The sequence below is a fragment of the Salvia hispanica genome, chromosome 3, assembly GCF_029641045.1.
Source record: "Salvia hispanica isolate PSC_SH4W2 chromosome 3, Shi_PSC_v1, whole genome shotgun sequence".
Classification (NCBI taxonomy): Eukaryota; Viridiplantae; Streptophyta; class Magnoliopsida; order Lamiales; family Lamiaceae; genus Salvia; species Salvia hispanica.
The window spans coordinates 50,826,632-50,851,123 of NC_142694.1; the positions used below are offsets into that span (position 1 = coordinate 50,826,632).

Consider the following 24,492-nt stretch of genomic DNA (forward strand, 5'->3'; position numbering starts at 1 on the left):
CAAATTAAGATCAAATCTTAGTCATTAGATTAGTAGATCTAGTGGTTGAAATAATATCATGGATTATATTTTAAATTTAAAAAAATTATTAAATAAACTTAAAGGGTATTAGAGTCAATTTTGTGGTTAAAATTAACCACTTTCTCTCTCCTCAAAATACTTTTAAAATTTTAAATTTGAGTAACTCTCTCGATATAATTTTTTTTTTTTTTTAAAATATATCAAATTAAAGGTAATTTCATAATAATTCTAACGAGATATCAATTACATATGTTCCGACGATGATCGGATGATGAAATTTTATCATTTTTATTTCAATTTTCGTATATGTTCATAAGCAGATTTTATATCAATAAATGCATCAAAGAATCTCAATATAATGCATGTACAATATCAATAAAACTGTGTTGATTTTTCTGTTACTTAGTGTTGAGATTCTCACGTCATTGTGTTGATATTTATAATATGTTCATATAAAAAAAAATTTGTGAAAATTATTATTATGTTATAACAAATTAACCATTTTACCCTTTTGTTGATATTTTTATCCACTATATATTGAAATCCATGTACTTTCAATCCCATCCACTCATTTTAAGATCTAATAGTATAGGATTGGTCTTAGTTGTGGATTGGATGCTATATGCATTTTAACATGACGCATCCAGGTATTTATATTTTTAAATGTATAATCAAATCTGGTGCGTTGATTTCAGGATCCAATATATCATGAACAATAATACATAGGAGTACTTCATTTCCAACCAAATGCAAAAAAAGTGACCTAAAAAGGCCACAGAGAATATCTCAAGCCAATAAACATTCATGAGCAAAGGTACACTTCTAATTGACCAAAGCAACTCTAACCAAAAATTAAGGGAAAAAATGATGAATGAAAATGAAAAATGAATGTTCAACTTGTTAATCGCCCAGTTTACCCTCCACTGTACTATAATAATTCACACTGATGACATACCGAGATATATATAACCCCTGGACCCGAAAGAGACCGAAAAAAACACACACGGAAAAAAAAGAAACGCGAAAAACTATACATCTGGTCAAGACTAGACTCACCTTTGATTTCCATCCATTTGATGAGAAACGATATTTCTTTTGGTTGTTTCTTGTTTTTCCTCGTAACGGAACGAACCAACTCAGTGAATGTCAAACTGCTAAACTGGTATGACATCTACCTTAGATGTGTCCTCACATCTCAACACGATCCCTTCTAGACTGGCTGGAAGGATGCATTTGTTCCACTGGCATCCTGTTGAGAAGGGTTCTGATGGGGGGACTATCATTAATACATTTTCGTTCCGTTGCACGACTCCCATAACGCTCACAGTGCTACCTTCTTTGATATAACTAATCATCAATCAAGAAAAACATTGGAAACTATGAGTGAGATTCTAAGAAGTAGAATCCAAATAACATGCTTTGGCTGCATAATCGAGAATATTATTTTGTGTGGCTTGTCACGTGCGATCAGTGTGATGTGTACATAGAAATATATTTGACAGAGATAACAGGATAAGCAAGGTTGTTGGGAGGTATCGTAGGATCGTTACCCCTCTTTGAGACGCATTTGGCGAACATCACTAGAAAGATTTCTTCCTCCTAACCATCTGACAAACTCAGGAGACATGTCACGGTTAGATGGATTGATGTCGACCACAACAGACTCGTCCACATATGGAGTTACCCTGGCACCATAGCCAGTCTTGACCAATGCCCGCAAACCAGATTGGAAGTCAGAAATATAGAAATCAACAACATGCCTCTGCAGCAAAGATTGCAACAAGTCATATTTCATTATCTTGGCCTGACCCAAACAGTAGGGTTTAACAATTCATGACAGTACGGTTTAACAATTCACGTAGTCAACTTTAATCAAATGTCACATGCAGGTCCTAAAGTCCCATAGGTTCAAAAAGGGCAAAATGTGAACTAGTAAACTGTAAACACAAACTATTTGCAATTAAAATGAAGGTTAATTATCAATATACAAGAAAAGACCTTGGGCTTTCATATGCATAAAACTCGCTAAGATTTTACACTCGGTTAGATTTAGCCTCTTTTATTTTTTTCTCTCATGCAATGATCTCAATTTCTCAAATACAATCAAGAGTAAAAAATGCTATGCCCCCTCCTTGCATGTTATTTAAACCGTTTTGTGCGATTAGTTGAATAACGACTAAATGTAGAGGAAAGCACTGTAATTGGACAAGAGAATATCAACACTAAAGAAAGAAATATCGAGAAAGGTATCACTTAAGCATGATATAAACAGACGAATTTTGTTCATTGAAGAAGGCAACAAAAGCTTCAAGAACAACTTAAGCAGCATGTAAACAACAACGTATTCCTCCTCACCTCTAATGTCCGGAGGCCCCAGGTAAAGCGACGATGTGTCGGGTTTGCTGCTTTCGAATCCCATCCCCGATACTCATACAAGCTTGTAGATGTATAAACACATCGAGGAACTCTCTGGAATGATGACTCAAGAGGAACATTTCCGCAGGTGACAACCTTCAAAAGGAGAAAGCTAAATTTGCTACGACAACACTGAGGTTTTGAAGCTAAAACAAGCTGCATCAATGCTCTATTTCTGAACAAACATTACTACCATGAGGCACATACGTTGGGCAAATATTCTCCATACTAAGGATAGGAGATAATTATGCTCACTCACGTTTATAATTAGACAAACACATTGCTTCACCTATATTAAAAGTTGTAAACCATATCACATTTAGTCACCCAAAATCGAACTTTAGAAAAGGTTTCTTGATTCATTTTCAAATTTTCTTAGGATTTTATCTATTCACACGTTTCACTAAGATTTTCAAAAAAAAATTAAGTGCAAATACATGACTTGCAATATCCTTTAAATATTTATATTCATCCCAATACTTGATTGAGAGTAATCTAGTTTCCTAGTTAAAAACAATGCAATGCAACATGAAACATGATGATTGGGAAAGACAGATCTTAGCCTCGAAACCAAATTTTAAACCAAATGCAAATGCATGCATAAAATGTCTAGAATGACATAAACTATAGCATCATAGCAAGTATTGTTGATCTCAGGACATGTTTCTTAGGATTCCATAATTGCTTCAACAAGAAACCCATAGTTCTCACTTCTCAAGTTTTTATGCATTCTATGAATGCGGAAGAATCTTCGTGTAATGCACCTGAATAGTCAATACTGTATATATTCTAAATGAACATATTGACATACCCCAGAAACCTTGACAAATTGGCCATCTTTTGCAGTTCGTAACTCTGCATCTGGATAGCTAGCTATAAAACTAGTAATAGCTCTTCTTCCCCAGCACGTATTCCAGGTGAATACAGAAGCAACTGCAGCGAAAAGAATAACAACAACAACAAGTAGAATGGGATTGCGAACAGCTCCAAGGATAAAGCCACCAGCAATAAATCCCATCACAAAGAGGAGAATGATGGCCCAAAGAATTGGCTTTGGGAAGCTCTTGCGAAATGAATATTCATCATCCTGGCTAAGATGAGTAACAGCCTGGTTATTGACTAAAGAAGCATTATGCATCTTCATTGAGCCTGTAGAATCCAAAGGACCAGAGGCTTTGCGTGGAGCACCCGATGAATTTAGAGGACCTGACGTAATAGGCCCGGACGTAATGAGGCCAGTGGTTGGCAGAACTGGAGGAATAGGACCCGAATTTTGGCGAGATGCAGCAGTTCCACCTCCCTGCGGACCAGACGACTTCTTCAATGGCTCACCGTGTTTATTAAGTGGGCCAGAATTCGTTTTCTTTAATGAAACTGATCCAGAAACCCCACCAGCTGAAACTGAGCCACTTCTCACGGAATTCAACTGCCCCGAGTGAGAAGCTGCCCCACCAAAAGAACCTGACCTTGTTGGAGCATTGTTTATGGGACCTGATTTGCGGGACCTAGAGCCATCCGTAGGGATGTCGAACATTTTACCTAGCTCTCCAGATTTTTTAATATCACCTCCAGTATACGGCATGGCAACTGAGCTCATTGTTGGAGTCTTCTCTTTCGGCTGCTCAGGCCTGCCCGATACATAAAGACCATTGCTCAACTGATGAGAGGGGAATCGAGAGCCCATATCTTAGGTTCAGTTCTCCAAAGAAGCCACGAGATCCAATACCCCGGCAACGAACCAATATATAAAGACAGCCACCAATGAGGACAATCAGAAGTACTTAACTCACTAGATCAATCTAGGGATGTCAGGCCAGAATCTTATTCCTACAAGACACCAAATCCAGTATTTAAAAATGTGAGCAGCAATTCACTACAAAAAGTGAACATGAAAGCAATTCACTCTGCCTTCTTACTCCACCACTAGTATGCTACTTAGCAGCCATTAATTTCTCACTTATACACATAAAGGTTGGAACAATTTTAAGAATCAAATATCAATCAAACTAAGAAGTAAACCTAGAACTTCAAATTGTGAAAATTAACACTGATTTAAGCTGCAGAAACAACAAAAACTCATCAATGGCAAGCAAGTTTCTTTCAAGAAGCTACGCTGAAGACCAAACACTTCACTCACAGAAATCTTTGACTTTCCTCACTAAACCACCAAAAGCAAGAACCTCAGAAGTGAAAACAGTACTGCCTAAACCCAGATCTAAGAACCACCAATTACAAACATTGTGCACACAGGAAAACCAAAAAAATAAAAAAAAAAGTAAAGACTTCTACAGTTCCGCACTGACAGCACTGATAACATTCACGAAATTTCTTGAATACCCACACGAAAATCGAGCCTCACACTATCAAGCACAAACAGAACTCCACAGATCCAACAAAATAGAAACTTTAGCACAAATAGTAGGCGTTCAGAAGCAAAGGCGTGAGATCAAAACCCTAATCAGACATTTATGTTTTGAGAAAATGTTTAAGAAAAAGGAAAAGAGGAGAAAGATCCCTTCATCCGAATCCCCGAAAAAGAAAAAAATCCCCAAAATATGAAATTGTAGAAGAAAATCTGGAACCCATTTTGAGAAATCAAGCAAATGGGAGAAGCCACATTTCCAATTTTGACCAAGAGTCAACAAAACAAGAGATCACAATACCCAGAGATAGAGGGAGTGAATAAGCGAACCTGAAGATAAGACATTTTGGAGATCATAGGTTGAGAGCCTGGTGAAGAAAAAGTGGGCAAATTAGGCAGGTACATTTTGCAGATTGAGGGAGAGAGAAAACAGAGAAGCAAAACTGTGAAACGGAAACACACACTTCACCTTCCTGCTTTTTGCTGCTATGCTTTGAAATGTTTTTTATTCCCTTTCATCTTCCATGTATAATCCTCTCCTACATTTTTAAATTTATTTTTTAAAGTGAACTTGGATGGAATTTGGTGTACGTTATTTGAACTTTGCAAAATCATAATCTTGAAAGCATATTAGTATTGATCTTTAAAATTATGTAAAAATATCACTTAATGTTTTTTTTTAGCTATGAGTCTTAAAAAAGGTAAAATGTCAAATTCATTACTACTACTTTTTACTGTATATACCTATCGACCTCCACCAGGGAATGAAGATTTGTTACATAATTAAAATTATTTTTAGTTGAGGATGTCATATTTTTATTATTTATATTTTTATATATTTATTTGGATAGAAAATATCTGCTACTATGTTTGAAATAATGGAAAAGATATTTATTTAAGAGTACAGGCTAAAACTGGTCCTGAATATATGCTCATTTTACGATTTTGGTCCTAAACTTTATATTTTGAATTTTTTGATCATGTACATTTCAAATCGAATCATAATTGATCTTCTGTTAACAATTCTGTTAATTTTATAACAGTCAACGGGGTTTAACCCAATTTTAACCGATTAAAGCAGTTAATTATGCTTACTTACACCCTAATTATGCTTAATTACACCCTAAATCCCCAAATCGTCCACGGCGGCTGTTGCGTCTTCATCCACCAACACGACCACTGGAATAGGACGGCTCGCCGCCGATCCTGACATCGGCTCATTGTGATTCGTGTTTCTGTGCCCGTGGTACTAATTTGCATTTCCAGCTCTCGCTCTTTTATGCTGATGTTTGTTCTCTGATTTCGATTTTGCTTCAATTTTGAGCTGAATTAAATTCATATATGGCCATCTGATTTGATTCTGGCATTTTGCAGATGATCTTTAGTGCATGATTGGTAGCAATCTTGGGCTTATATTCATTTCCCAGATAACGATTTCCCTCAAATGTAGATAGTTATTATGGGCTTTAATGGTGTTTGGTAGCAACCTTTTTAGGCTTAATCCATTGTTTGGTAGTCCAAAGTCAGTTTACTGGATCCTCACACTAAACATTGTGATGCCCAATTTGGCCTTCCTTTTACAAGACAAATGACCCCCTTGCCCTCCTTCAACCTTGCGTCTCTGCACAATTGGCGCAGAGTATTTGCCCATTTCGCAGTTACAGAACCACATAGAATGCAATCGCAGTTACATAATCACATCAGATCGCAGGAGTGAACTATCAATATTCATCACCTAACCCTCCATCATCCTCGACAAAATCAGAAAATGGCTTCGACCCTCCATCATCCTCGACAAAATCAGAAAATGGCGCCTACTTTACCCTGATTCGCGCCAACTTCCTTTTCATCTAAACTAACGCCAATTTCTCTATCCATAACAGTCAAATCTTGCAATCTCCATCGAATTTTGACTCTCCAATTCAACAAGAGCGGCAAACAACCCCCAACGAATCAACATTCCAATTTCTATCCCTTTTTTTTCTACGATGACGACTAAACTAGAATGAAATGCTTCCACTTCACCACCGCCGAAGGGGACGACGACGAGGAGGTCTCGTGGGCGCGCTCCCTCAGCGTGGCGTCCACCAGGCGATCCGAGTTCGACACTGAGTCGCGCCGCGACTGGGCCGACTCGTCCGACCTGTTCCAGGATTTCTTAACTCATGGCCGCGCTAATCATCTGCAGGTATTCTCCTTAGCCGACCTCAAATCGGCTACCCGCGGCTTGAGCCTCTCTCTCGTCATCAGCGAGGGCGGCTTCGGCAGCGTCTACCGGGGCCTTCCGGGCTTGTTGTTTCTGGCTAGCTGCGTCTACAGAGTGGAGTCGTTGGAGGGCAAAATAGGTACACATATGCACTTCACTTTATCGGAGATCTTGGCAAAAACTAATACCACAAATCTTTGAAGATAAGGAATTGCCAATATCGCAGAAATCAGTACGAATTTGTCGAAGATCCAACATTTTTCTTCCGGGGTTGCTGACTAATTCAAGATCTACCAAACAGGAGAGAAGTTAGTAAAAAGGATGTCTTTTTGGGTTTTTTTGGGGTTTTATGGCTTAATAAGAGCTACCAATCATGCCTTTAGTGTAATGTCAATTTTTATTTTTCCGATTAGCCAGAAAAAAGAGTAATTCGGTTAATATCGAATTTTGTGCTGAATTGAATCAATCATTGTTGTGGATTTCGTGAAATTTCCATTGATTTGTTGGTTAATAGCTTAATAAACAGTCACTCTTTACGATTACGATTTCCTAATTCCCAATTTTCGTTGCGTGATTTTGATTTGGAGTTCTTTATCTTTGTTAATTAAAAAAAATGAAACATATCTTCTGTAATATCATTCAGATTTCCATCTCTGCAGGTGAACTCTATTCAATCAAAACTCTTAAAAAGGACATTTCCTTGTAGAAGAAAATCGATCCGGACGCTGGGGCGGCGCTGGCGTTTGGGGGGGTTGGATGCGGCGGCGGCGGCAGTGGTGGGGCTGTCCACTGGAGGGGGGTCTAATTAAAACAAATAATATCAAATAATTTAGAATAAAGTTAAAAATCATAATTAGAGCTTTAATTGGTCCAAATTGGGTTAAACCCGTTGACCATTATAAAATACGGAATTATTAACGGAGAACCAATTGTGATCTGATTTGAAATGTATAAGACCAAAAAATTCAAAAGATAAAGTTTATGACCAAAATCATAAAATGTGTATATGTTCAGGACCAGTTTTTACTTTTACTCTTTATTTAATACTCCATTTGTCCCCTAAAAATAAGACTTTCGGAATGACAAGTGTTTTGATGCGAAATTAGAAAAGTATGAGAAAGCTTGTTAGATTTTTGAAGTGAACTAATTTTGTGTGACAGGTTAAAATAAAGAGTGAATTACATAAATGGTACTACCTGATCTTTCACTTTCGCACATAAATGGTACTCCCTCCGTCCCATAAAAGTTGAGTCGTATTCCTTTTTAGTCCGTCCCAACAAAGTTGAGTCATTTCCTTTTTTAACAAAAGACAAAACATCTAATCACTCTTACTTTATTCCATCATTTACTTTACTCTCTCTTATCTCTCCTACTTTTTTCATCTCTCCTATTTATTTAATATAAATTTTTAATCTCTGTGTCCAAAAGTTTTGTATCAACTTTCATGGGACGGAGGGAGTACCTGATCTTTATTTTATATCGTTTTTTATATTTATTAATCACATTTTTAATATCTGATAAGATTTTCACCCCAAAATGCCCTCAAAACAAATACATTTTCCCATCTGTGCCATGAAGAATATTTTGAGCATAAACAAAACTAGTACCAAAAGTGATATTATAATATCTTCTTTCATTCTAATCACTCTTTATACTAGTATTATTATTAATTAATATTAATATTATTATTTTAATGTTATAAATTAATAATTAATATATTTTTTAATATCATTCAAATATACTTAAATATAATTATAGTTATAAATTAATAATTAATTATAGTTAAATATAATTATAGTTATAATTATATTTACTTATTATAATAATATTATTGTTATAATACTAAAAACTAGTATAGTAATTAATAAATAATTATAGTATAATTATTTAAATTATGAATTATATAGTATTAACAATAACAATTATTATTAATATTTATATTAAATTAATAACTAATCCAATAGTCTTAATAAAAATTTAAAATTGTGAATTGTATTTGTAATAATATAATGAGTTGAATATTTTTAGTTAGGTGTTTCAACCCTAAAATGTGTATTAAATAATTTAATAAAAAATATTCAATTGATTAAATTTTCGTAACTCTCTCAATTTAAATTATTTTATCGTAACTCTCTCAATTTAAATTATTTTTTCGCAAAAAATATATCAAATTAAAGATAATTTAATAAGGATTCCAACGAGATCTCAATTGCATATGTTCCGACGATGTCCGGGTGATGAAATTTGATAAATTATATTTCAATTTTCGTACATATTGATAAGCAGCTTTTATCAACAAATGCAACAAAAAATCTCAATATATTGTAGGCAAAATCTCAATATTATGCATGTCCAATCTTAATAAAAATGTGTTGATATTTTCTTGTCCTTGTGTTGATATTCTAATGTCATATTGTTAATATTTGTAATACACAATGTTGATATAAAAAAACACTCACGAAAATTATCATATGATAACATAATGACGATATTACCCTTTTGTTGATATTTTGTCTACTATTCATTGAGATTTATGAGCTTTAATCCCATCCACTCATTTTAAAATCCAAGGGTGAAGATTTAGTCTTGATTTTGAATTAGGGTGCTAGAAGCATTAGAATAGGACCCTATTATATATATTCATAAATTATTTAATCTATTTATATACTACTACATAATTATTTTAGAAAATTAAATTACTATAAAATAACATGCTTTTGAAAAAATCTTTTTACATTAAAAATACTCCTCTTAATCTCAATAAAATAATTATTGATTTTTAAATATGATATAAGAAAACTTATGTGTTTTAAATTATGCATGTGTTTTTAATTTAGACAATTATTTGTATTGAGTATTTCGTCATTTGGATCTATAAGGCATTATTTATTCCAGTTCGTCATCTGTATTTAAGTATTTATGACTATGCTTGATATTGTATGTTCTAATTATTAATTATTACTTAATAAGTAGTTGTAACTTGTAACTAAATAATTTACACATCCGAAATTTTAAAATATTTTATTTTACAATATATTTGTATATCTGGATATCTGAAGTTTAAATCTGAATGCACGATCTAAAATTATTTTTTCTTTAAATTGCTGCTTATATATAACGTGGCAAAAAACGATGATCATTAAAATGATTTTTTTAATAAAAAAAGGCATTTTTTCTGCAATTACATAACCTTTTGAAATTTTCTTTTTTTTTCTCGAACTTTTGAGATTATAATTTCCTCCAAACCTTAAAACATTTTATTTTTCGCACAATAATAGATATTTCTCTTAAAACATTTAATGTTCAATACTTTGTTTGAAACTAGGGTATAAAGGCATATATTTTCAGTATGAGTATAACAAACATACGTACCTCAGTAGCGAGATGAGTTTTCAGATTGAGTCGAATTCAAAACTTAAGTTATTGTATTTAATCAATGCACATGTGCCCATAAATCATAATTCTCCTATAATGAATTGTAAATGCGCTAAACCAAATTATTTTGCAAGACAAAATTCACAAATATCTCATAAAATTTGTCATTCATTCAAGATACTACTAGACACATAATTACATGTAATTTACAAAACAATTTTTATCTAGAAAACAACAAATCAATACATTTCAGAAAACAACTAAGTTAGTATACAAACAGTTTTAATTTGATCCAAAATAGACCATTGGGAAAGAATCAGAAAATTCCTAACTAAAAAATATTCAACTCTTTATATCATTATGAATTCACAATAATTTTTTAATAAGACTATATTGATTAGTTGTTAATTTAATATAAAATAATACTCTCTCCGTCCCAGTTTAAGAGTCACATTTTGTCATTTAAGTCTGTCACAGTTTTAGAGTCACGTTTAGAATCAACCATATTTGGACATAAAATTTAACCTCATTATTCATCAAATTTACACTCAAATGCCATTACTTTCATAAGAATAAAACAAAACAAAATTCTAAACATACAAAAAGTCAAAAGAGTCTCACTTTCCACTATCGCACTTCAATTATTACATACTCCAACAACCACTACTACCTCACTTCATTTATTACACACTCCACCAATTTCTTAAAACTCGTGGCATAACTAAATCTTACTCTTAAACTGGGACGGAAGGAGTAATAATAATAATATTATTATTATTATTATAATTAAATATAATTATAACTAAGTATATTTGAATGATATTTAAAAATAATTAATTATTAATTTATAACATCAAAATAATAATATTAATATTGATTAATAATAATAGTATAAAGAGTGAGGAGAATGAGAGAAGCTATTATAATATTCCTTCCGTTTTTTAAAAATAGAAACATTTAAAACAGCACGGGTTGTAATGCACAATTTGGTAAAGTAGGAGAGGAGAGAAAAAATTGGTAAAGTAAGAAAGAGGGAGAGAAAAATTGGTAAAGTAAGAGAGCGAGAAAAAAAAAATAGAATTAATGTTAGTGGATTATAGGGTCCACTTTATTAGTGGTATAAGTAGTAAACAAATTGATGTATATGGGTGTAAAGATTTCCTTAAATAGAAAGTTTGAAAATTGCTATTTTTAAGGAACGGACTAAAATGGAAAGTGTTGCTATTTTTAAAAAATGGAGAAAGTATCACTTTTGGTACTAGTTTTGTGCATGCCAAAAATATCATCTATGACATAAAAGGAAAAATGTATTTGTTTAGAGGGCATTTTGGGATGAAAATCGCACCGGGAACTAAAAATGTGATTTTTAGATACTAAAAATGATAAAATAAAGATAAGGTATCATCTATCCCTTTTAAGTTTGTCACAGAATGTAAAAGAAATTGAGTAAGAAAAAATAGTGAAATGTGAGACTCATTTTTATTAATTTTATTATAAAATATGAGTGAAATAAATTAGTAGAAAGTGAACCGAAACTTTTAATGACAGGCGGACTAAAATGATAAGTCAGGACTCCCAATAGTAGATAGAAGGAGTAATAAAAAAACAATAGTAAATGGTGTATCATAGACAATGACGAATCTAGGCGGGATCAGATGGAGTCGACTAATCAACTCCCTCCGACCACACCACCGGCCCGATGAGAAACTCCATTAGTTCCCGTCTTTGAAGTCGCCGTCAGCTCCACGACACTGGCGGATCCAACTAGTAACTAGGGGAACAACTGTACCCCAAAATAATTGTCCTTAATATATAGTACTAACAAGGAAGCATTTGACAAAAGTGGTAACTAGTCCACTGGTTTCTGCGTCACTTTTCCACCGATTTGAGCAGAGTTCAACTCCCCCCTTGTCTCATATTCATTTCTTCTTTTTTTCTTCCTATTTAGTAGGTTTATCATTTTAATTTTTATATACTTAATCTGTTTTATATATATTAGCTATGGTTTTTAAATTTGTAGTTTTTGTATGTTCTCTTTTTTTATATATTTTTAAAGTATTAGGTAATTTATATTCCTATTATATGAGTCTAGTTTTTTATCTCATTTATATTTTAATGGGTGAAAGAATATATTTTTCTATTTTCACTTGCATTTTAGGGAATACTATATTCTTTTGTTTTGTGATTATATTATAGTTAGTTTTTTAGCGTAATAATACAATATTTTGTTTAATTGTGATATAAAATGAGTGTTATTTGTATTTTAATAAGTGACTTTAAAATTGAACCTTGTTTTAAGATGCTAATTTTAATATATTATGTAGTTATTTATTATAAAATGTGCACTCCAATTCAAAAATGTCTGGATCCGCACTGCCCCACGGTGTGTCGGGGCAGAGAAGATAGCAGATGCGGTGTTTGCGTTGATATAAGTTTGAGCAGAGAAAATAAGGCATTTATTGTTAAATTAGTTATTAGAGTAGTATAAATGTAGTAGTAGTAGTAGTTCATATGAGTAGTATTTTTCAAAAAATAATTGATTCGTAGCTATGGATATACTGATATAGTATCTTATTTCGATGGCATCTAATAAAAATAGATTATTTCAAAATATTTAAAAGGAATAATGTTATGCGAAGTATTAAGAATTTGTTACCTGATTCTAATTGAAAGTTGATAATTAGGACACGTGATTGGATAAAATGATTTTAGCATTAGTTTAACTTTCAACGTTAATAAACTTGTTCATTTTGTCATTTTAAACTAAAAGAGTTCTTATTTTACTTTATCAATTTCAAACTTTGGTAAGTGAAACAAAGAATGAGATGTTGCTCGATAAGAATATTGATTCATAGTCATATGCCATATATTTCGATGAGGTATTTAACCCGAAAAAAAGTTTACGATGACGATATTATCTAAGGTACATAATTTAATTACTTCGATTGTAATAATAAGGGCAATATATAATAATAACAAATGAAACCACGGAGAAAACTTCATGGGTATCAAAACACAAGAACAATACTCTTCGCTGCGTCTAACTCCATGAATTTCATTTTCTGATTCTGTCGTTGATCATAGATCATACTCCATCACAGATATAGATACAATGATAATGATGGAGATTTTCCAAAAAATAAGTGGTGTAAAACGTAAATCTGATTAAAATTCAAACAATAAGCTTCCACGTGTCTAGCAGGATGGGCCCCACGGAAAAACATTTGACTGAGCTGAAACCAAGATTGATGGTTCTGGAAGCAGCCACCAATGCACCGAATCTTCTCGAAATCCGCACCTCTTCTGCATATAAATGCTTCTCTGCGACAGAGAAAAAAATCTGAATCTGAAAGATCAAAAAGATTGGTAACTGTATATATGTGTTTTCTAGGGTGCGACAAGGTCGAGACGGAGGTGGCGCGGCAGCAGGCCCCGGGATTCTGTCCTTACTGCGGCGGAAAGGTGCAAGCATTCGACCTCATTAGCCGCTGCCGATTTTGTTTTCTTCCCATTGGCTTCAGATTCAAGCGCAAGTACTTCTGCTCCCTCTGCTCCAGACGCCTTGTCTTGTACCATTTTTAGCTCGAAATTGTTTGGGTTCTCTACAATTTTGGATACTGTAGTTTTAGTTTTAGATATACACGTTCTCTATCTATCTTTATTTTAGTGTTTGAGTTTCTTGCGAAATGAGTAATTGTATTTTGTTTGTACATCCATAGATTGTGTTATATTGTTAATCTACTCATAAATTGCTAACAATAGTTAAATTTTCATGTATTTATATTAAAAAATTAGAAAATAATAAAGTTTATATATTTATAGACAAATTACTTTTTATTTTGTATTTAAAATAAAATTGTGGTAAAATGTCATATCTTGATTCTCTCGTGAATTCTAAGGACATATGCAATGGGGAGAAAGGGGGGTGCTACGCCGCTACCAACGTCCCCGTGGGTGGCGCGCTCCATTGCCAGCAAGGGGAGCGTTGGGAAAGAGCATAAAAAATAGGGCACATTTACCATTTTTGGCCGTTCACAAAAAATAAAACACATTCATTTATAGAAAATTTTCAACAAATAATAACCCTACCACTACTATAAATCCTTTATTTAAAGCCGCTAAATTAGCAACGCAAAAGTTAGCGTTGTAAATTAATAAAGAAATGTTAAAATTAACGACGCAGTCAAAGCATTTTAAATTTTTATTTGGGAGCTCAATTATATATTAAGCGGTCATACCTTTTTCTTCCCTTCACTCCCGCTCTATCTCATTGCTCCCACTCCTATTCAATTTACATTTTTTCAAATTGGGCGAATTCACTTCATTGATCATTAGTATATCTTGCAGGTTTGTATAATCAATTTAATCATCTGCATCTCTTGTTCAACATTCAACAATTTGATCGATTAAGGATTATTGAATTAGATAAAGTGATCAAGTGGTGGAATTGTCTAAATCTCTCTTCACCGATGGAATTCTCTCTCTCCCTCTCCCTCTCTGTTTCCGTGAGGATAGATGTTGAAGCTGTCGAGGCAGCTCCTCCGCTCCTCAAGGTAAACTCTATGTTCATGCCAACAATTTCTCCTTTGATTACTAATTTAATTAAGCCAAATCGCCCTTCAATATCCCAACTCTAATGCTTATGTCCATTCAATTGGATCATCGTTGTTTAGTCCTGTGCTATATCCAATCCAACACGAATCTAGTTATAAATTGTCCAGAATTTGATTACTTATTATATACTCCATATATTGTTTGTAATATACAAGTTTTCTATATGTTTCTTAGGTTTCATTTTGGACTCGATAATTGAACTGAAATATTTTGTTAACATGTTAAACTAATTCCGTCACTCACTTTCAGTTTAGGCAGTCTGAGGGCATTGTTGGTTGAAGGAAGTCATTCGTAGGTTTTGTGATTATAGATTAATTGCTTGAAAATTTTTCATGTTTTCTTATATATTTATGAAGCATTAATACTGAAAAAGTATATTAGATTCTTAAACACCAGATATCTTAATACATCACCAATAATTGTTCGCTTTCTCTCTCATAAACTCACAGACTCACACACACACATATTTATAGACTTTCAATACTTTCAATATCATAAATAGAAAGGTTTGATGTTTCCAAGGGACTAATAGATTTTTTGCTATGTTAGCAGAAAATTAGTTGATGTAGGATCTTTTTGTTGGCTCTCACTTGCTATAGGCATCGTGGAACTCCTCATCTACATCAAGTTTGGACACAGTGAAGGAAGTAGGAACTTTACCGATCAAATGTTCATGGTTCAGCTGAATATGAACGCTATTTACTTTTCATACAATTTGTTTTGTGAATTATTTAGCCTATGTTATGTAACTTTTTTTTTGATATAGAAGTAAAATGCTCGAACTAGCTGGGGTAGTGAGCAAATGTTCAGCACAACTAAAAAACAAAGCTCCGCAACAAAACAAACACAAGCAAAGAAGCTAAAGCCAACACACCTCACAAACTCCTAAAAACTTATGTCGGGGGCACCCCGACACACCAAAAGCACAAAGGGAGGGGAGGAACATAAACAAAACACCCAAGCGGCAGCAGAGCCAAAAAAGTCAGCAACAAAGAAAACCCCTATTCTCGCACAACCTCATGAAGAGAAAAACATACCCGTGAGGATACGCTCGCCGATCTCTACCCCAACTAAGAGTATTCTGTATAAAAATTCGACACCGATTGAGGATACAAATTCACTCTTCTTCTTCCTTTAAAGATTTTCGGGTCTTGTCATTCTCTAATATCTTTCAAATTTTCCACCATTTGTCCCGGTGAGAAGGGAAAGTTTGGACTCCACCCACGTAACCAAGTGCCAAGACGCCACACCAACCTTTTTTCCTCGAACTCCCAATTTGGTTTGAATCCTTGGAATGTGATTTTATTCCTGATGTCACAGAAAATGTTACATATAAGTCAAATGTTATAAATGATTTCTGTAAAGGAGTACCAGGTTCAGTTTATATGTGTACACATGGTGGATAATGATTGTTCTCCTATCAGGATATGAGCCAACAAACTCAGTACATGGGTTGATTGCTAAAGATCTACATGGAAATGAATGACAATCAAGCATATGTATGGAGGTGAGATACTGTGTTTGTATTCTAATTAGTGTTTAATCATGGAGTCATTGGTGATGTGGATATCAGGGATATACTCTGTTTTTTTTCTAATGTAGTAGTATTAGTTTTGTATGGTCTGCAATTCAAAATCTTTGTGTCACCTTAACTACTGAGAATCATGATGTTTGTTTCAGAAACAAGAAAAAGAACGGTAAAGTTGCACTGCCAGACAAAGTTACTGTTTTTTGATGTGGTGTTGAGGGAATTTACTTTCCAATTCTTCATCTGTAAATACTGATTACTTTTCTAGTTTCATCTAATCTGGACACTTTACATATCCTTTCATTTTCTGAAAGAAACATTGCCATATTTTTACCTGTTGTAGAGTTGTTTGCAAGTTTGGGTCTTGCGAATGGAGAAGCATGCACTTGGTAAATGGAAATGGCACACAAGTCGAAGCAAAAGTTGCTATATCCTACAAGGTTCTCTCCTAACCTTAAACCCTATTATATCTCCCTGAACCCTCTATTCAATACAAACATGAATTATAACTTAGTTATTTTCTGACATGATAGAGCACTATGAACCTGTTTGCGCGAAATGGACAACAGAAAGATGTGCAGTATGTCGATGGGTTGGAGATTGGGACTTAAAAAAAATTATTATTTGTATTAGGTATGTGTCTTATTTGACTCCATTTGTTTCTTTTAACAACGTGCATGTTCGTAAAAAATACTCCTTTACGTGATGAATACGATGTTAATTTTTCATTGTTACTCTCAGGTGTCAAATTGTTGTTCATCAAGAATGCTTGAAGCAAGAAATGTTAGCGACTTTGCTTCATGGGTCTAAAGAGCACTAGAAACACTTGATTTAGAGAGAGAATGTTGTCTCCGTCCTGTGAAAGGTGTGGATCTTTTTATATGTTTTCCCTTGTTTAGGATTTAGGATAAAATCCTAATATCAGACATACTTGCTGGTTTTTGTATGTTAATATCACATTGTCACTTATATAATGTTTTGCCTGTATTGGCCTTCTTTATGAGGTGGTATTCAACTCCAGTGTAATTACTTTATGGAAAAAATTATGCTAAGTGTTTGGTTAGTAACATTCACCACTTGGTATTGAACTAAATTAGAAACAAAAGTTCATAGAAGGAACGGAACATTAAAATAATTTTGATGTCACAGTCATATGATATTCCTTATTAAAGTTGAGTTTAGGATGCTTTTTGAAAGTGTCTCTAGGCGGTTTTAGGAATGTTTTTTAATAGCATTTCTAAGCATTTAGGGACGCTTTTTTTAAAAGTATCTCTAAGAATTTTGGGGCGATTTTTAAAAAAGCGTCTCCAAATTAATTCACCGACGATTGTTATTTGCGTCCTTAATTTTTTTTGGCACACCAACAATAAGGATGCTTTTTGAAGCGTCAGTGAAATATTTAGAAACAAAAAATTGTGTCCCGAATCAACTAAAAAAGTGTCCTTATTCGTATTTTTTGTTGTAGTGTACACATCATTCCACTAACACTACTTCTCACTTACTTTTACTCTTTCTCTCTTACTTTACCAATTCTACATTAAAATTCGTGCTCTATTTTTTGGGGACAGAGGGAGTATTTCAAATTCAAAATTCTGTGAATAAAACTCTATTTCACCTTCATTTTTATATACTATCTCTAAATGTTCTCTCTAAAATAAATGGATGTGATGCTAAACGGCGATAATATCTTAAAATATTTTATGCAAATGTACACGAAGGTTGCGCCACTAATGCAAAGAGAAATAGAAGATGTACAATTGTTCAACAGAGGTCGGTCGCTACTCCACATATTCTGTGAACTAGGCTGTACATTCTCTAAGACTATGAGAACGTTGCTTTCCGTCTATTCCAAGATTATTTTGCTGCGTTGAGTGAACAAATGTTCAGTAGATGGTTCCGAATGCACCGTCCGTTAATTCTGCATATTGCAGATGCATTGGTTGCTCTTGACATGTATTTTAACAGTGCTCTATGGAGTTGGACAAGAGGGCATATCAAAGTTGCAGAAATGCACAATAACGATTAGGAAGCTCACATATGACCATATGTTTGACGAATATCTCCATGTTGGTGAATTAAAAGGGCGAGAACGCATGGGTAAATTCTGTCATGGGTCAACTAGGGTTTTCAAGACACTTATATGAGAAGGCCAACCATCCGAGACTCCCAGAGGTTGATGGATATGCACAAGAGGGTTCGCAGATTTCTTGGGATGCTTAACAACATTGATTGCATGCACTGGGAGTAAAAATATTGTCTTGTAACATGGAGGGGTGCATTCACCAGTGGTTACACGGGCACACATTAGACAATCATGCTTGGTGCAATTTCCGACCAACGTTTGTTGGCATGTTTACTTAAGAGTCGTTGGGATCAAACAACGACTTGAATGATTCCCCTCTATTCAACAACATATGTGCTTGTGTGTGTAGGTAGAGCACTGAAGAGCCGAGCCTGTAGAGTGATGCGTGCGGTGTGATATCTCTCGATCGAACAGGTCCAGAGGATTCGACTAGACTTCAGAGGCTAGAAGATCATGAAACTATCAGACAGGGGGGTCGTTAGGTGCACTCTATTTCTTCAAAACCTCAACCCACTATACTACAACTAGCACATGGATTTAAAGGATCGATCCCACGAGGACGAATGTGTTACGAAACTGCATTTGAGGATGTTTTGGGAAAAAGGGATTGGCTGCTGCCACACAATTTTGTGGGTCGAGAACTTAAAACTACTGGGTCTGAGAGATAATAAAAACTTTACTCTACCTACTGGGTCTAAGAAATGAGAACGTACGGAACATGCATGACTTAGAGAAATGAGATATTTTAAAGTTCTAAGACAACTGGAGTTAACTTAACTAGACGGACTTTCCTAATTTGGACGAACAGAGATAAAGCAAAAAGTGGGGACAAGTTTCCTTAAACTACCAGGGTCTGGAAAAGCATGCAGAAAAATAAAAAGACAATGCAAACAGTACTGACAGGGTCTGGAGGACATGCAGAAAAAGCAAAGTACATATGCAGAAAATACTGACAAAAACAGATATGGTTCTAACTACCAACAACTTCATCTTCTTCGGGAATCAAACGAGATTAGCAGATAAAACAGAGTATTAAACACCATGAAAACAGAGCAAACTTCATATCTAAACTTAAAACGAGAAATTAAAGCCTAAACTAACAGACAGGGCGGATGCAGCTCATAGCTAGCATGGGCAAATGCCCCACCTCAAATTTCATCACATATCTATAAAATATACATTATAAAATTAATTTGTTGTAATTTCTAACTATTTGCCCCTCTTGAAACTCTTAAATTTTATCTATGTATAATTTTGCCCCTCTTTATATAAATTCCTGGCTCCGTCCCTGCTAACAGATCTATGCTACTGGACCTAGAGAATGCAGAAACAGAAAGTAAATAGCCATAATCATGCACAACGTAAACAGCAAACACCAGATACATGAAACTCCAACTCAAATCCATCACGATTCAAAAAATCCAGACATCTACATACGCAAATCCACAACCTCCATCAATAAACCAACAGATCTCAGCTCCAAACATCCAACAATCAACAATAACGAATGCTAAAAGCAAGAAATAAACATCAACTCAGCGAGATCCAACAAAAACCAATATGAACTTCCATAATAAAGAGAAATAGGTTCAAATCCAGTAGATCAAAGCAAGAACTAGAGTTATGAAACTAAAACCAACAAGTACTTGAAACCGAAAGTAAACTAAACAAAGCAAGTAAACATTGTTTCTTCGCCTTCACAAGGCGGTGTTACACAGCGGCAAAACAACGATGAACCACCACGGTAGCCGGAATCACTCCATCTCCAAGTGCACAGCAAGTGAAATGAGAAATTTGAAGTGTGGAACTAAGGAATGGAACAAGAGCTTGAACTAAAAGCGTGTGTAGAAGTGGTTGTCTTGTTCTTCAAGGTTGAACTCTTTATATATGTGAGGCTCTGATCTTTAGGGTATCCTTCTGGTAATTAGACGCTTTTGCCCTTGAATAAGACTTTTTAAAATAATCTGCTCATGCTCTATTCTGCTCCTGTCGCCAACTTTTAATTCTCCCAGGTCCAAATGACGACATCTGATTTTCACTTCAATTTCATCTCTTTTGCATCTGCCAGGTCAGGTAACAACAACTCCTAGGTCCGACAGATTTACTACGCACCTGAACTCAGAAACACAGATTAGCGCCCCAAATGCACATAATTTTAACCCAAAACCAATACATGAAACGAACCTTATCAAGCACCGACCATAGAGTTCACCGCCAATGGCAACCATTTTAAACTTACAACATGGGTCATTACTTGACAGATGTGATCTATCTACGGTGGCTTATGTTCGTGAAAACGGTCATGTGCCCAACAATTTGAAGAGGAGGTTGTTTGCTCAAAAGCAGAAGAGCATTTCCACATAGGCGGTAAATGAGAGATTAAGAGAAAAAACTACTCCTCCTCTATTTATCTTCTCAACATAAAGAGTATTTAATTAAGTATTACACCTTCTTAAATTTTAAAGAGACATTTTTACCTCTCTTCTATATAAAGAGTACATAAGGTAATTATTTTGTATTATCTCGACAACAATGATCCAAACTGGTATATCTATTTCAGTTTATCTTCTTCTTTTAGAATTATCACTCCTCTGTCCTACTTTAAAAGTCACAAATGAATCTGGCACGAGTTTTATGAAATGAAATAAGATAGTGAAATGTTATTCCCATTTTATATACTAGTACCACCGTCCGTGAGATAATGTCTCTTTTTGCTATTACGGGACGTCCGACAATTTAAAGTCATTTAAAGTCTCATTTACCTTTTTCAATTATAAAGAAATAGATTCCACCATTCATCTAAATTTAATTTTTGAGGTCCACCTTCAACTAAAGATCACAATTCATTTCTCCACCTTTTTCCATTATAAAAAGTGGGATCCACCTTCCACTAAATTCATTTCTCCATTTTTTAAAAGCTATATTTAATTTTTGGTGAAATTTATAACGAATGGCAATTTAAAAGAACACAGATTAATGCCATTAATTTGCATCGGGCTTAAATAGGTTAAGGAAGAGAGTAGAGAGAAGTTGTTTGCATAACTTAACGGCGGGGAAGAGAAGTCAAGTAAGAATGAGGCCTCAAATAGTGTTGTTTGGAGACTCCATTACGCAGCAATCTTTCAGATCAGGGGGTTGGGGTGCTTCTGTCGCTGATACATACTCAAGAAAGGTTCAATCTTTCTACTGTTCGTCTATTTATATTGATACATATAAACTGTTTGATGAATTGCCCCTTTGAAAACAACAGGTTGATGTAGTCCTTCGCGGCTATAGCGGCTATAACACTAGGTGGGCTCTCTTCTTGTTGAATCACCTCTTCCCTCTGGTAAATGTTCATTCTTGAAAACTTTTTTTTTTTCTTTAATCGATATTGCCTTCATTTGATTTTTTGTTAGGTTATTCGATCTGTTTCTTGATCGCCTTTTAGCATCAGCTGAATGGTTTTGTTGAATGATTGTTAGCTTCTATACATAATTTATCGTGAAGAATTGCAGATTAGGTTCTAGCTATACTGCCTTTATATCTTATTTGAATGTGGCTCTAATATGAATCCTTTTCTCCATCATTCGATATTTTTTGGGTGGAATTCAACAGATAAATCGAAAGATCCGTGTTCGAAATAGCTTAAACTTAGAAATATTATGTTTGCAAGTGACTGCAGTTGGAGCTGGCTCTCATATTGTCTTGCACTTTGTTGAATCGTTGATATATTTTCTGTAATGACACGTAGGTATCTGAAGCGCCTTCTCCTGCTGCGGTTACTATTTTTTTCGGGGCTAATGATGCTGCTCTTCTGGAGGGCACTGGAAAAAGGCAGCATGTACCTTTGGAAGAATACAAGGAAAACTTGAGAAAAATAGTTCAGCACATCAGGGTATTTTTCCTACCTTCTGTGCTTTGTATTGGCAACCTTCTGTTTAGATAGAATTTCATGAAATGATTCCATTGGAAGTCAAATACAATGAAGAGTATCAATATCTTACTGAACTAAGATTCACATAGAGAACTGATTGTACAACTCTTCAGTGATTCCACAAGTGTTAGACTGGTCCAATCATCTTTTGCTATAGCATTTTAAATGGTTTTAGATTAAATTTGCAGAATTGTTCCCCCAAAACGCTTGTTGTGCTTATAACTCCACCTCCTATTGATCTGGATGGTCGTCGAGAATATGCCAGGTATAACTATTTTTTGGCTTGTTAGTGCTTTTTGTCTCAATTTAGGTATATATATATGTTTGATCTTACAAGGGTTATCCTTTTACTTGTATGTGAAATTAGGTCCATGTATGGTGATAAGGCGTCGAAAGTGGCTGATAGGACAAATGAAGTAGCTGGGACATATGCCGAGCAGTGTGTTGCTATAGCCAAAGAACTTGGTCTTCCTTCAATCAATCTATGGTCCAAGATGCAAGAAACCAATGGTTGGCAGAGAACATTCTTGAGGTTAGTTATCGAATCAATTCCATTTAGAGCACGTTAATCTAATACTCAAAAACTGTATATTATGTTCTTACAACAAGCTGGGGATTCTCTGAGTGAGAATGTGAAGCTACTGTATGTTGTTGAACTCACATCTAGGTGAACTTATATGTACACAGTGACGGTCTGCACTTGACACCGGAAGGAAATGCAGTTGTTTTTGGGGAACTGGTCAAGATTCTTGATGAAGCAGGCTTCTCAGACCTGCCATATGATTTCCCCCAACATTCAGAAATTGATGAAGAAAACCCTGCAAGTTCCTTCGCTCAGGTGTGCGTCGCGTGATGATTTAGTCTTGCTCGTTGCAGCAAATTTGAATTTTTTTTTATTATAATGAATACACAGATTTACTGTTGTACACCATCACAATATTTCAGCCCAGTAAATTCCTTTTTGCTCCTCTCTCAGTAAATTTGGGAGGCCTATTAATGCTTGATGAGAACAGATTTTGTAAAGTTTGAAGGAATTATTTACAAACAATGGGTAATCAATAAATATATCACTATTTTATTGTTGTATAGTCACTTGATGCTGAAGCAGGTGCCAAAGGAATCGCAGACCTGGCTACCACAAACTGAAGGCTGCCGGTATTTGCCACTACCGGAAAACGTTTCACCAACACTCTGATTCATCATCTCCCATACTCTACTTGTTTACTTGAAACCTTTTGTGCATCTCATCATACTTCAACTCTATGTATATTCTGGCACTCGGAACCATCACTGCCGTACGACATAGAGTGAAGAGCAAGAGGAGCATGGTGACAGCAAAGGCAACTTGCTCGACCCAATATGAACGGAACACAGCATAATAATATGAGCTACTATGTTCAACAAAATTTCATAATTCTCCATGGATCTCAAAGATGTCATGAAATTACTCATAGCAGTCAACATCAAGTCTAGACATATCAACTAAGTTATAGAAATCACTTAAAATTTTTCATTCTATCAAGTTATATGCTTTCTTGTCCCATAAAAGTATGCACTTTTAATTGGGCATAGATTTTAATGCACAATAGTAAAGCAAGAGAGAGATGAAAAGAAAAAATAATTAAAAAATACTGTTATTGGAGAATGAGTCTCATCTTAGAGATAAGAGTTTTCAAAAGTTGAAATGGCACACTCTTGTGTGACTGATTAAAATGAAAAGAATGCATACTCTTGTGGGATGGATTATAAGGAAAAAAAAATGCATGTTCTTGTGGGACGGGAATGGGAATGAACAATTATTTTTGTTTGCCTTTAAGTTTGCCTTCTTCTCTTGGAGCTTGTTACTCCCTCCGTTCCAAGATAAGTGGCTTGTATTCCTTTCTGGGGTGTCCCACTATAAGTGACCTATTTCCATTTTTAGCAAAAAGTCATATCTCTTACTTTATTCTCCACCTACTTTATTCTCTCTTCT

The 24,492-nt window shown here is 34.6% G+C and overlaps 4 protein-coding genes across 5 annotated transcripts; 3 read left to right on the forward strand and 1 right to left on the reverse strand.

Annotated features, from left to right (window-relative positions):
* Window positions 1–725: 725 nt before the first annotated feature.
* On the reverse strand, window positions 726–5,377 carry LOC125197832 (protein SHOU4-like). Of its 2 annotated transcripts, XM_048096350.2 has the most exons (6): window positions 5,268–5,377; window positions 5,129–5,166; window positions 3,248–4,263; window positions 2,377–2,532; window positions 1,572–1,783; window positions 726–1,368 (listed from the first exon to the last, which is right to left on the reverse strand). In XM_048096350.2, exons 3-6 carry the CDS (start codon window positions 4,118–4,120, stop codon window positions 1,176–1,178), a joined length of 1,434 nt encoding a protein of 477 aa, XP_047952307.2. In that variant the 5' UTR covers window positions 4,121–4,263; window positions 5,129–5,166; window positions 5,268–5,377; the 3' UTR covers window positions 726–1,175. The 2 variants fall into 2 exon arrangements, with proteins under 2 accessions (XP_047952307.2, XP_088925080.1); XM_089068954.1 differs by lacking the exon at window positions 5,268–5,377 and having other exon boundaries at window positions 5,129–5,267.
* An 8,305-nt stretch (window positions 5,378–13,682) lies between these two features.
* On the forward strand, window positions 13,683–14,138 carry LOC125197830 (uncharacterized). Its single transcript, XM_048096349.2, has one exon. It carries the CDS (start codon window positions 13,758–13,760, stop codon window positions 13,959–13,961), a length of 204 nt encoding a protein of 67 aa, XP_047952306.1. The 5' UTR covers window positions 13,683–13,757; the 3' UTR covers window positions 13,962–14,138.
* Window positions 14,139–14,266: 128 nt separating this feature from the next.
* LOC125216443 (histone-lysine N-methyltransferase ATX3-like) lies at window positions 14,267–17,531 on the forward strand. Its single transcript, XM_048118153.2, has 5 exons — window positions 14,267–14,932; window positions 16,418–16,500; window positions 16,865–16,961; window positions 17,055–17,154; window positions 17,263–17,531. The coding sequence occupies exons 2-5, from the start codon at window positions 16,495–16,497 to the stop codon at window positions 17,339–17,341; spliced, it is 282 nt and encodes a 93-aa protein (XP_047974110.2). The 5' UTR covers window positions 14,267–14,932; window positions 16,418–16,494; the 3' UTR covers window positions 17,342–17,531.
* A 4,032-nt stretch (window positions 17,532–21,563) lies between these two features.
* Window positions 21,564–23,606, forward strand: LOC125212342 (SGNH hydrolase-type esterase superfamily protein). Its single transcript, XM_048112477.2, has 6 exons — window positions 21,564–21,776; window positions 21,855–21,932; window positions 22,338–22,481; window positions 22,709–22,785; window positions 22,888–23,052; window positions 23,208–23,606. The coding sequence occupies exons 1-6, from the start codon at window positions 21,678–21,680 to the stop codon at window positions 23,371–23,373; spliced, it is 729 nt and encodes a 242-aa protein (XP_047968434.1). The 5' UTR covers window positions 21,564–21,677; the 3' UTR covers window positions 23,374–23,606.
* Window positions 23,607–24,492: the final 886 nt, after the last annotated feature.